Source organism: Mobula birostris, chromosome 6, assembly GCF_030028105.1.
Source record: "Mobula birostris isolate sMobBir1 chromosome 6, sMobBir1.hap1, whole genome shotgun sequence".
Classification (NCBI taxonomy): Eukaryota; Metazoa; Chordata; class Chondrichthyes; order Myliobatiformes; family Myliobatidae; genus Mobula; species Mobula birostris.
In genome coordinates, this window is record NC_092375.1 from 164,520,106 (window position 1) to 164,533,572 (window position 13,467).

The window sequence follows — 13,467 nt, forward strand, 5'->3', positions numbered from 1 at the left end:
TATTTTTGTGTCTTTCATTACAATATCTACAGCGTCATTTTCTATTGGTCCTATATCTACCCTCAGCTCTCTTTTACCTATAGATACTTAAAAAAGCTTTTCGTGTCTTCTTTGATATTAGTCGCCAGCTTCCTTTCATAATTCATCTTTTCCTTCCTAATGACCTTCTTAGTTTCCTTCTGCACGTTTTTAAATTAAGAAAACCAACTTCCAGTGATTAAACAATGGTTTAAGAAATCCATCATGTTAAATACAATACCTTGAATTTAGCATTGCAGCATGTCAATTGGGTTTCAGTACTAAAGAAGAAAACCGATTAATATTCTTTATCAATCTCTTCATCTTTCTACTTTATGGTGTATTGTTTCTCTGGTAAAAATTGTAGCTAACTTTGAAGAATTTTTTTGGAGTGATGTGGATCTTTTCTTACCTCCCAAATTACATTCCTGAGAAATGCGATCATTTTCCAAGATGTTTTTGGATAGGGTTTGTATTTACCTCGGCAGATGTTATTTTGATTCTATATTGCTCTTTGGAACTATCCTTTGGTTATTGAAATGGATAAATAAATTGATTAGATTGGCTGAGATTTCGTAATGAAATCTTGGTGCTGCATGTGTTTGCGGTTCTATTCAGATTCCATATTCAATCAGGAATTCCTGTTGCTCACAGGGCCCCAACTCATGATAGAGAGAATGATGAATCAGCACATTGATTGTTTGCTAGACACAGTGCATAGATTGCCTCACAGCTGGAGATCCAACACTTGCTAAGAAAGAGGATGCTTATGTCTTTTCGCAGCCCTGTGCTACTTGTAGTAAACGTGCTCAGAATACTTATGGCCTATATTTTGGCAGTTTCTAGCATTTACTTTGATAATTCAATCCAAGCTAAAGATTTCCCAAGCCAGAAAATTTAAGCTCAGATAATTTATACTTAAAGTAGTTTAAGTACATTTCAAATGAGTAATGGTTAGAGTAGCCAGCATTCCTTGCATGATTCCACATATACAGTTCTATGAAAATGATGTATTATTTCTCAAAACAGCAGGTCCAGTAATTTTTTTTTTACTAAGTATTTGGGTTTAATTCAAGCATCAATAATTTGAATGCTTGTAATCTCAGGTTTCTTGAAACAATTTGAGTTTTTGGAATCAGTAAGTTTTCCATGAATTGTCTGATCCTGTATTGCAAGTATAATAAATAGATTTTTAATATAATGCATAATATTGCCATTCAGATAATAATTGAGGTTGCATCAGATGTAACCAAAAAGAAACACGCAGTAAATGATTGATTCTGTCATCTGAATATCAGGCTATACCTGGATAATGAATGGATTCTGTTTTTGCAGAAAGTTGGAGAAAATGACTTGGTATGGTAACCACAGCATTTAAATGAATGGTATCAAAGGACTGATAAGAAAGAGCAATTGCTAAATTACCCTTTTCCGTTTACTGCTACCTCCAGGGAGGAGGTACAGAGTCTTAAAGACACACTCTCAACATTTTTAGAAGCAGCAGCTTCTCCTTCACCATCAGATTTCTGATTGGTCCATGAACACCACTTCACTATTTTGCTTGCTTTTTGTAACATCGATTTTTAAAAAAATTATTTCTTATTGTAATTTATAGTAATTTTAGGTATTGCACACTATTGTCGCTACAAAACAACAACTTTCACAACAGTGGTCAGTGGTAATAAACTTGATTCTGATCCCCATCACTAAATGCAAAAGTTATTGTGCATCTGTGTGTGAGTTAGTTTTAACTTGAAAATCATTTTGAAAATATGTTAAAGCTGAAATTTTCCTTTTCAACTTAGGTTTTTGAGAAATTCACGAAGGAATCAACATCATTGCTAGATGAGCTAGCTTTAATTAATAATGGATCTGAAAGAGGTAATCAACAGGAGAAAGAAAGGTAAAAATCATGTACAAGATGATTTTACAATTGAATCAGAAAGTAGTGTGAATTTGTATTGATGGTATCTGACTGTGTTCTTCCCCTGAAGTAAAAACAGTGCACCTGTATAGGTGCTTAATAAATACCTTGCTAGTTTTAATGGTCTCCTTTAGGTTACTTCTTAGTCTTTCCTGTAGAATTCGGGCCAGTTTTTATTATCTTTTCATTTAACTATTGCAGTGCAATTCTGGTTATCTGGTAAATTGTTTTTGCGCAGTGCTTCAAAACCATTTAATGGGGCAGATCAGGGATCTGCTAATCAGGGATTGTATCACAGCTGCAGAAAAGGAGGAAGTCACGGAGGGATTGTCTACTGAGTCATTGTGGGTGGAAGTCAGAAATAGGAAGGGAGAAATAACTCTACTGGGTGTTTTTTTATAGCCCCCCCCCCCCAATAGTAACAGAGACATCGAGGAGCAGATAGGAAAGCAGATTCTAGAACGGTGCAATAATAATAGGGTTGTTGTGATAGGTGATTTTAACTTTACTAATATGGACTGTCATCTTCTTAGAGCAAGAGATTTAGATGGGGTGGAGTTTGTTAGGTGTGTTCAGGAAGGTCTACTGACACAATATGTAGGTAAGTCAACTAGAGAGGAGAGGCTGTACTTGATCTGGTATTGGGAAATAAACCTTGTTAAGTGTCAGATCTCTCGGTGGGAGAGCACTTTGGAGGTAGTAATCAGAACTCTATCTCCTTTACCATAGTGCCGGGGGAGGGATAGGAGCAGAAAGTTTAGCAAAACATTTAATTGGGGTAGGGGGAAAATATGATGCTATTAGGCATGAACTTGTGAACATAAATTGGGAGCAGATGTTCTCAGGGAAATGCATGGCATTCTGCATAGGTCTATCCCATTGAGGCAGGGAAAGAATGGCAGAATAAAAGAACCATGGTGTACAAAGGATGTAGAAAATCTAGTTAAGAAAAGAAAAGCTTACGAAAGGTTCAAGAAACTAGATACTGTTAGAGCTCTAGAAAATTACAAGGGTTCCAGGAAGGAGCTCAAGGATGAAATTAGGAGAGCTTGAAGGGGCCATGAGAAGGCTTTGGCAAGCAGGATTAAATAAAGCCCCAAGGCATTCTACAGGTTTCTGAAGAGCAAGAGGATGAGCCGTGTGAGAATAGGACCATTCAGGATTGAGAGTGGCAACATGTGCATAGAGCTGGAGGAGGTAACGGAGGTACTTAATAAATTCTTTGCTTCAGTATTCACCAGTGAAAAGGACCTTAGCAATTGTGGGGATGACCTACAGTGGACTGAAATGCTTGAGTGTATTGGCATTAAGAAGGAGGATGTGTTTGAAAGGTATTAAGTTAGATAAGTCACTGGGACCGGATGAGCTATACCCCAGGCTACTGTGGGAAGCAAGGGAGGAGATTGCTGAACTTCTTGCGATGATCTTTGCATCATCAATAGGGACAGGAGAAATACTAGAGGATTGGAAGGTTGCAAGCGTTGTTCCCTTGTTCAAGAAAGGAAGTAGAGATAATCCAGGAAATTATAGGCAGTGAGTCTTACTTCAGTGGTGGACAAGTTGTTGGAGAAGATCCTGAGAGGCAGGATTTATGACCTGATTAGGGATAGTTAGCGTGGCTTTGTCAGGGGTAGGTCATACCTTACGAACCTGATTGAATTCTTTGAGGATATAACAAAACACATTGATGAAAGTAGAGTAGTGGATGTTGTGTATATGGATTTCAGTAAGGCATTTGATAAGGTTCCCTATGCGAGGTTCATTCAGAAAGTAATGAGGCATGGGATCCAGGAGATCTTGCTTTGTTGATCCAGAATTGGCTAGACCACAGAAGGCAAAGGGTGGTTGTGGATTGTTTGTATTCTGCATGGAGGTCAGTGACCAGTGGTGTTCTGCAGGGATCTGTTCATGGGACCCTCTCATTGTGATTATTATAAATGACCTAGATGAGGAAGTAGAAGGGTGGGTTAATAAATTTGCTGATGACACCAAAGTTGGAGGTGTTGTAGATAATCTGGAGGGTTGTCAGAGGTTACAGCAGGACATTGACAGGATGTAAAACTGGGCGGAGAAGTGGTAGGTGGAGTTCAACCCAGATAAGTGTGAAGTGGTTCATTTCGGTAGGTCAAATTTGAAGACAGAATATAATATTAATGGCAAGACTCTTGGCACTGTGGAGGATCAGCGAGATCTTGGGGTCCATGTCCATAGGACACTCAAAGCTGCTACACAGGTTGACAGTGTTGTTAAGAAGTCGTATGGTCTGTTGGCCTTCTTCAGCCGTTGGGATTGAGTTCATGAGCCATGAGGTAATGTTGCAGCTGCATAAAACCTTAGTTAGACCCCACTTGGGGGACTGTGTTCGGTTCTGGTCACTTCACTACAGGAAGGATGTGGATACCATAGACAGAGTGCAGAAGAGATTTACAAGAATGTTGCCTGGATTGGAGAACATGCCTTATGAGAGTAGGTGGAGTGAACTTGGCCTTTTCTCCTTGGAGCGACAGAGGATGAGAGGTGACCTGATAGAGGTGTGTAAGATGATGAGAGGCATTGATCGTGTGGATAGCCAGAGGCCTGAAATGGCTAACACGAGGGCGCATAGTTTTAAGGTGCTTGGAAGTAGGTACAAGGGGCATGTCAGAGGTAAGTTTTTCCACATAGAGTGGTGGGTGTGTGGAATGCACTGCCAGTGAAGGTGGTAGAGGTGGATACAATAGGGTCTTTTAAGAGAGTCTTAGATAGGTACATGGAGCTTAGAAAAACGGAGGACTGTGCAGTAGGGAAATTCTAGGCAACTTCTAGGGTAGGTTACATGGTCAGCACAGCATTGTGGGCTGAAGGGCCTGTAATCTGTAGATTTTCCACATTTCTGTGTAACAATTCTAAGTACACAAAGAGTGACATGTTTAAGGTTTAGTACCAATCTAACACAGCTTTCCTATTTTTCAATTCTATTTTGCTAGTCAAAGCTGAGTTTGATTTGGTTTAATTGATTTGTGGACATGTGTCATAAGCTCTTAATGATTTGTGTATATTGACCTAAGACGTCAAGGTCTAAAATGAAAATCTTTTGTACAACATAAAGTTATAATTGTCACATTACTGTATTAATAACCAAGGAATTTAATTGAATGCTACAGAATTGTTAAATGAACTGGTGCCTTGAAACCAGAAGCAAAGAACAGCAGTTATATTCTTTTATCAAACTTGAATGCTTGTTATTAACTTTCAAAGGCTTCTGGTTTTCCTTTGGTTCCCTTCTGGCTAGTTCTGTATATGCTTTGCTTATCTCTTTCCCATTCCTCTCAGGTTTCCTCAAAATTCATCATGACATCCATCTATGTTCTTGATTTAATTTAATTTGAACTAATCTACCAACATCTCCTGCATTATATTCAACTCTGAATGACCTCAAAAATAAGAATACACATCTCAGGATGTTAATAATTGATTACAGCTCAGCCTTCAACACCATACTAGCTGATAAGCTCATATTCAATCTCTTGGACCTTGCCAGTGTAGCCCCCACCTGCAACTGGCTCCTGGACATTTTGACTAGCAGACTTCATTTAATTAGAATTGTTTATAATATTTCATCCACCTTGACCCATAACACTGCTCTGCTTCCTGTGTCCCCACCTTTCTGGTCAGATATAGCATCAACTCAATCTTTAAGTTTGCTAATTGCACTCTGGTATATATGACACTAAGTCAATCACACCTTTCTACTTTCTCTTCTCTCTGGGTATTTTCAAGACTGAAATTGATTGAATTTGAATGCTATGGGAATTGAAGGATATTGGGATTTGGTGGGAATGTGGACAAGTGTAAACAGAACTATCGTAACATCAGCGGACACAAATTACACATAACTAAGGCCCAACTGTATTATTAAACCACTTAATAAGAAATGGCTCATCATTAATAGAATATTTGGTCTAGGTTAATTACTAATACATGAAAGTAAATACTGCAGGTGGGGCTCATCAGTTGTGGTTGACAGCGTAGCTAGGAGAAAAGAACTCTGATCTCAACCCTCCGCTGCCTTGCAGCTATACCTACTCATGGGAAAGGCTTCTGGAGCAAACCCAGAGGGGAAAAATCTGCAGCTGGAGTCTTAAGGCGGTCCTAGGTTGAGATCAGCGCTGACTGGCAACTCCTGCGACCAAACTGTATCGGTCTCTGCTGGTCCTTTGGGTTCACCAGATGCATGGAGAGGGGGAGCTTGCTACATGGGCAACAACTTGGTCTCCATATTGTACTGCCCAAACTTGCGTATCTAGACGGCTTGAACGCAAAATCCATGGTCAACCCTGACCGACAGAGGCCTCACTCACTCACTCGTTGCATTAGATCTCAGTGCTACTATTTTCAAGAGCAGACCAATGCCATTAGTAACCACAAATCATTTTTCATAATTCAACCCAACCTATTCATCTGATATTATCTCTCAACTTCTCTAAATAATACATTCGACTGTTTCAAAAATTGTCATATCTTGCTTATTTCTATGGATTTTCCTTGCGATCTTTTCGTTGGTAAAAAAAAATATTTTAAATGATTGACTTATTTGTAATGTGCTCATTTCCACCTTCATTGTTAAACATTTAGGATAAGGAGATGAGGACAAAAATGAGAATAGATAAAAAGAGAAAAGATAATTTATTTTGAACAGAGACTGTTAAATTGAGTTAATTAATCTTCAGAAGTTGATAGACCATTGCATTTTTATTTCGTCTTGAATAAATTGTATCTATTCTCATTATAAGCTGGTACCAACTGAAATTTACAGTATATTGTTAAAACTTTCAAATGCTTTAAAGTGAAAACAGTATTACATACTGATTAAAAAAAAAAAACAAGTTGCTAGAAAAGTCTGCAGGACAAACTGCATCTGTACGAGAGAAATTAATTAAATGCTGCAGTATTGCTGCCAGCAGTGAAAAGACTTACATGATATACTGTACAAGGACTTTTTCTAGCTCTGTCAGTTTTTCCTTGCTGCCAAAGATTGTTCCAGTTCTGAATGCTCACACTGGTGGAAGAGCCTTGCATGTTAAGACATTGTTAAGACAAAACTGTTCGGACTCACATGAGTAAGTCCGAAAGTTCTAAAACCATGGAGGCAATTGACACAATGTTACAAAGTGCTTGTGAAACCACACCTAAACTGCTCGTGAAACCACACCTAAAGTGCTGCATGACTTTGGTTTCCATATCTAAAGAGGAAAATACTTACATGGGATTCACTTGATTGATTCCTGGGATGAAAGGGTTGATATATAATTAAAGATTGAGAACATTGTGGTTGGAGTGAGGGGTAGTCTTATGTTTCTGAATAAATATTTCTCCAGCTGGGATTTTTTTTCAAACTATGAGGCAGGATTTAAAACGGGTTGAAGTGGAATTACTTCACTCTTGATTTTTTGGAATCTGTATTCCTGAAAACTAATGAGGTTAAATTGTTGAATATGTCAAAAGTGTAGATTGTCAGATATATGAACTGTATGGTCTTTGGAGAGTGGGGAAAGAGACACTGAGGCCAAGATTAGATGAATCCTGACTTTTTTGAATGGCAAAGCAAGTTTAAGGGCTGACCAGCCTCCTCTTACTCTTGTTTCTAAAGTTCTTAAATACTTTTTAATTAAGATCTTAAACTTTTTAATAAGTCAGGAAAATTAAGTAAACACTTAATTCAGAAAGTCAATTGTATAATATTTACCCTTGAGAGTTACAACCATTACTCTGCTTTGCAATGAAAGGACTTTTTGTTCCTACACTAAGTCTAATCTGGCAACACACATTGAAGTACTGAAATAACTAATCTGGCATGGTTTCAGCAATTCCCCAGTGTGTGTTGAGGAATTGCGAAAAGTCGGTGCGAGTCCAAAAACTGAGTGCTGTTTGACAAATCCCCACCAAAGTGCAGGCAGTGAGTTCGGCACTTCCTGTTTAAACTTCCTGAAACTTGCTCTGGGAAATGCTAGTGGTTCATCAGTGAATTATAAGCACCTCTAAGAAAATTGCATGTTAGTGTTTTGTCATGGACCTGATAAATTAACTCTTTCTTGTTTGCTGTATCCTCTCCATTGACCAGTTGCGTATTTCCAGCATTTTGTATTTCACATTACTAGCATCTTGAGTAGTTTGCATTCATGCATTCTTCTTAAGACCCTCTTAGATGTAGTATTCTAGTTTTAGGTCAAGTATATTTTCAGACCCAAGCTAGATCCCTTAAACTTTGAATTATCCTTTGATTTATACTTGCTGACACCAGTTTTCAAGTACATCATAAATGACATAGTATCGATTATTGTCATTAGATGGGGGTAAACTTTAGAGATTTCCAAGACCAACCAAAATGGTAAAAGTCCATAACTGGTACTTCTATGACTTTTGTTTTGTACCCCAAATGGCATCTAAAAAGATTAACCCTCTTTTAAAATTTGCAGACCTGTAGAGTACAGTTTTCTTCCTTCCGTGGATCCAGAAACAGTATTGCAAACAGGTAGATTTTGATATCTATGCATTTTAAAATACTTTAATATCAGTTGTTTGAAAAGTGAGTTGAGTTCTGTTTCTGTGTTTGTTTTAGATAGATGTGCAGATATAGTACAATGTGTAGCAAATGGCAGTGTAATATTATTCTTATGTTACCATTCAGATAATGTGATCATGGACTTTTTATTTGCTTAAAAGAGGAAACTCCTCCTTATGCAAGTATCCACTAAAGCTATCATAATATCAATAACAATGATGATTTTCATGTTGAAGAAGATTGCCACTGCTTTCATCAGTGTATTGTTTGTTTATTCCCAAAGACAAAATGCAGAATTCCTGTTGTTCACAAATTCTGTGTTACCTTCTCCCATATGTGAAAATTGACTTTCCCATTAATGTTCTTTTTTTGGTTCTTGATCGTAGTTTAGATGATCTGTTGTTCATAGAAATAATTTTCAAACTAAAATTGGCTTTGCATTCGGTTTACAGATGCAACTGTTCATCTTTTCTTTCCAGTTTAGTTAAATATTTTTATGTCCTGTTCTGCAAATACTTCCATTTTGTTTCAGAATATGGTTCATTTGAACTATAGCTCCTCCAAGCTTATAGGATGTGTTCCGTTTTATGACAGATGACCCCCAACGTTTGCATTGTTCTGTAATGAAGTACTACTTAAAAATAAATGCTACCACTCATCCACTGGCAATCATTGCATGCAACTATTCTGAGGATGTAACTAGTCACATTCTACCTGGAAAGCAGGAAGACCAATAGGTCTGTTGTCTACTTAGCTGTTCTTGTGGTGAGCTCATTAGATTAGGTAGTGCATTGTCAAGTTGCTAATCTGAATAATCATTCTTGGCAGAACAATGTTGAAGTTTTGTTTTGAATAGGTAGATAATTAAACCTACTTTTCCTTGTTTGACCATCAGCCATAAGACACAGGAGCAGAATTAGGCCATTCGGCCTATTGAGTCTGCTTCACCTTTCGATCATGACCAATTTATTTTCCTTCTCATGCCTGGAATGGAAACAACAATGCTCAAGAATGAAACAGTGTACAGAAATTGGTGGACACTGCACAGTCTACCACAGGCAAAGCCCTCCCCACCATTGAGTGCATTTATGTGGAGTGCTGCCACAAGAAGGCATCATCCAACATAAAGGGTCCCTACCATCCAGGTCATGCTCTCTTCTCGCAACTATCATTGGGCAGGAGGTACAGGAGCCTTAAGTCCCATCCTGCTCAGTTTGGGAACAATTATTACCTTATCGCCATCAAGCTCCTGAAGCATCGTGAATAACTTCACTCATTACAGCTCTGAATTGATCCTGCAATCTACAGACTCACTTTCAAGGGCTTTACAATTCTTGATTTCAATATTATGTATTTTTTATTTGTGCAATTTCTCTTCCTTTGCACATTGGTTGTTTGTCAGTCTTTGTATGTTTTTTTTCATAAATTCTATTGCATTTCTTTATTTTTCTGTAAATGCTTGCAAGAAAATGAATGTCAAGGTAGTATATATGTAACTTGTATATACTTTGATAGTAAATTTACTTTGGCTCTCAATCAAGAACTTATTAGCATTCACTTTAAGAAAACCTAACGATGGTACCCATGGCTGTCTGTGGCACTGAATTCTGCAGATCACCACCCTCTGACTAAAGAAATTCCTCCTCATTTCTGTTCTGCACCTGTGCCTTCTGGTCTAGAGTCTCCCACAATTGGAAACATACTCACCGTATCAACTCTATCTAGGCCTAATATTCAGTCAGCTTCAATGAAATTCCCCCACATTCTCCTAGAGTACAGACCCAGAGTCATGTGCCTCATACGTTAACCTTTCATTCTCAGAGTCTTTCCAATAAACATTCTCTGGACACTCTCCAATGTCAGCACATCTTTTCTTAGCTATGGGGCCCAAAACTGCTCACAGTGCTCCAAGTGTGGTCTGACCGATGCCTTATAAAGCCTCGGCATTACGTCCTTGCTTTTATATTTTAGTCCTCTTAAAATGAATGGTAACATTGAATTTCCCTTTCATACTAATGAATAAACCTGCAAGTTAATCTTCAGGGAATCCTGCAATAGGTTTCCCAAATCCTTTTGCATCTCTGACTTCTGAATTCCGCACCCCCCTCCCCCCCGCCGTTTAGAAAATCAGTTACATCTTTATTCTTCAAAGTACATTGACCATACACTTCCCCACACTGTAGTTCACGTGCCACTTCTTTGCCTGTTCTCCTAAACTGTCCAATTCCTTCAGTGTATTCCCTGTTTCCCTCCACCTATCTCTGTATCATTTGTCAACTTGGCCTCAAAGCCATCACTTCCATCAAACAAGTCATTAACATAGAGTTGCAAGAAAAAAGTTTGTGAACCCTTTGCAATTACTGGTTTTCTGCATTAATTACTCATAAAATGTGGTCTGTTCTTCATCTAAGTCACAATAATAGACAAACGCAATCTGCCTAAACTAATAACACACAAGCAACTGTACTACTTCTTGTCAATGCTGAGTACACCATTTAAACAATCACAGTCTAGGTTCAAAAATGTATGTGAACCTTGGGGATAATGCCTTCTACAAAAGCTATTTGGAGCCAGTTGTTTGAATCAATGAGTTGAGATTGGAGGTGTGAGTTGTAGACATGCCCTGCCCTATAAAAAAGGCACACAAAGTCAGGTTACTGACAAAGCCTGCTCTTCTCAAGAAAGATTTGTTTATGTGCACCATGTCTCGATCAAAATAAATTTCAGAGGACCTTAGTAGTAGAAAAAGAAGAAGAAGAAAATAGAGATGCATAAAGCTGGAAAAGATTGTAAAAGCATTTCGAAAGACTTGAGTGTCCATCAGTCCACAGGAAGAGAAATTGTCTACAAATGGAGGAAATTCAGTTCTGTTGCTACTTTCCCTAGGAGTGGGTGTCCTGCAAAGATCACATCAAGATCACAACGTGCAATGATGAAGGTGTAAGAGAACCCAGGGGTAACAGCAAAAGATCTGCAGAAGTCTGGAACTTGCTAAAGTTTCTGTTCATGTGTCCACTATAAGAAAAACTCTGAACAAGAGTGGTGTTCATGGAAGGACACCACGGAGGAAACCACTGCTCTCCAAAAGAAAAAAAAGCTACATTTCTCAACTTTGCAAAAGACCACCTGAATTTTGCACAATGCTTCTAGGACAATGTTCTGTGGACAGGTGAGACAAAAGTTGAACTTTTTGGCAGAAATGCTCACCACTATGTTTGGAGGAAAAAGAACACTGCACACCAACACCAAAACCTCTTCCCAATTGTGAAGCATGGTGGAAGAAGCAATATGGTTTGGGACTGCTATGCTGCCTCAGGGCCTGGACTGCTTGAAATCATTGAGGGAACAATTAATTCAAAATCTTGTCAAGACTTTTTACAAGAGAATGTCAAGGTCGTGGTCAGTCACATGAAATGAAATAGAAGTTGAATAATGTAATAAAACAATGATCCAGAACACGAGTAAATCATTCCCACTTTTTGTCTCATGCCAGTCATCCTTCCCCTGACTCCAGCTCTAATCCCTACCCTGTCATCACCATCCCCTCTGACCTTCCCCTTTCTGAGGCAGCACGCTCTGTCCTCAGCAATGGCCTTGCCTTTGTCTCCTTGTGCTCGCACCTCAGTGTTTTCCTCATCCGCCATGACACCGAGCTCTCTTCTGTCACCTCTGGCTCCGAGCCTACATCTTTGGCACAGATATCCCCCCACCCCCACCCCTCCGATGACCCATTCCCCAGTCTTCAACCCTCCTCCTTTTCTTGGACACCCCACCCTGGATTTTTTTTTTAAATTTCTAACTCCTGATGAGACAATAATTGTCTCATCTTTAGCAGTTCTGTCTCCTAATCAAACCTCATGCCCTCTGACCTCAGTACTATACACTGTCTCTGCACTAATCTGAACTTCACCATCAAACCCACAGATTTGGGGGGGGGGGGTGCTCTTGTAGTGTGGTGGACTGACCTCCACCTTGCTGAGGCCAGGCAGCAACTTCCAGACACCACCTCTTACTTTACTCTTGAACAGGACCCCACTAAAGAGCATCAGGCCATTGGCTCCCACACCATCACCAAACTCGTCAACTCTGGAGGTCTCCCATCTACTGCCACCAACCTCATAGTTCCCATACTTCTCATTGCTCACTTCTACCTCCTATCCAAGATCCAACCCTGACTGTCCTAGTAAGCCCATTGTTTCTGCCTGCTCCTGCCCCATGAACTTATGTCTGTGTATATTGACTCCATTTTGACTCTCTTAGTTCAGTCCTTTCCCACCTACATCCATGACCGTTAACACGCTCTCGATCACTTCAAGTTCCCTGGTTCTGATAACCTCATTTTCAGTATAGATGTCCAGTCTCTGTACACTTCTGTCCCCTATCAGAAAGGATTTAAAACGTTCAACTTCCTTCTGGACAACCTACGTAACCAGTTCCCCTCCACCGCCGCCCTGCTCCACCTGGTGGAATTGGTTCGCACACTCAACAATTTCCCTTTTGGCTCCTCCCACATTCACTGAACCCAAGGTGCAGCCATGGGTACCCATTCTCTCTACGCTGCTTTGATGACTGCATTGATGCTGCTTTATTCACCCATGGTGAGCTCGTCAATTCATCAAGTTTGCCTCCAACTTCTCCCCTGCCCTCAAATTTACTAGGTTTCATATCTGACGCATCTCTCCTCTTTCTCAATCTCTCCCTCCAGCTCTGGAGGCAAACTATCTACTGTTATCTTTTATAAATTACTGACTCTCAGTTATCTTGACTATACCTCTTCCCACCCTGTCGCTTGTAAGAATGCTGTTCAGTTTCCTCAGCTCCCCTGCCTCTGCTGCATCTTCTCAGGATGAGGTTTCCATTCTAGAATATCTGAGATATCTGCCTTTTTTTAAAGAGCAGGGTTTCCCTTCCACCACCATTGATGGTGCCCTCACCTGCATCTTCTTCCCACACATCTGCCCTCAACCCATCCTCCTGTCACCAT

The 13,467-nt window shown here is 39.5% G+C and overlaps 1 protein-coding gene and 1 long non-coding RNA gene across 4 annotated transcripts in view; one reads left to right on the top strand and one right to left on the bottom strand.

Annotated features, from left to right (window-relative positions):
* The window catches only part of LOC140199528 (uncharacterized), a 70,765-nt gene extending 63,711 nt beyond the window's left edge, over positions 1-7,054 (bottom strand). Inside the window, exon 1 of the long non-coding RNA XR_011886438.1 lies at positions 6,899-7,054. This is a non-coding gene — a long non-coding RNA (uncharacterized lncRNA). The remainder of the gene's footprint in view (positions 1-6,898) is intronic.
* sestd1 (SEC14 and spectrin domains 1) overlaps positions 1-13,467 on the top strand; it is a 137,922-nt gene that overhangs the window by 83,814 nt on the left and 40,641 nt on the right. For all 3 annotated transcript variants that reach the window (XM_072261772.1, XM_072261774.1, XM_072261773.1), the window contains 2 exons: positions 1,824-1,921; positions 8,398-8,453. In XM_072261772.1, coding sequence (XP_072117873.1) covers positions 1,824-1,921; positions 8,398-8,453 — 154 coding nt within the window. The remainder of the gene's footprint in view (positions 1-1,823; positions 1,922-8,397; positions 8,454-13,467) is intronic.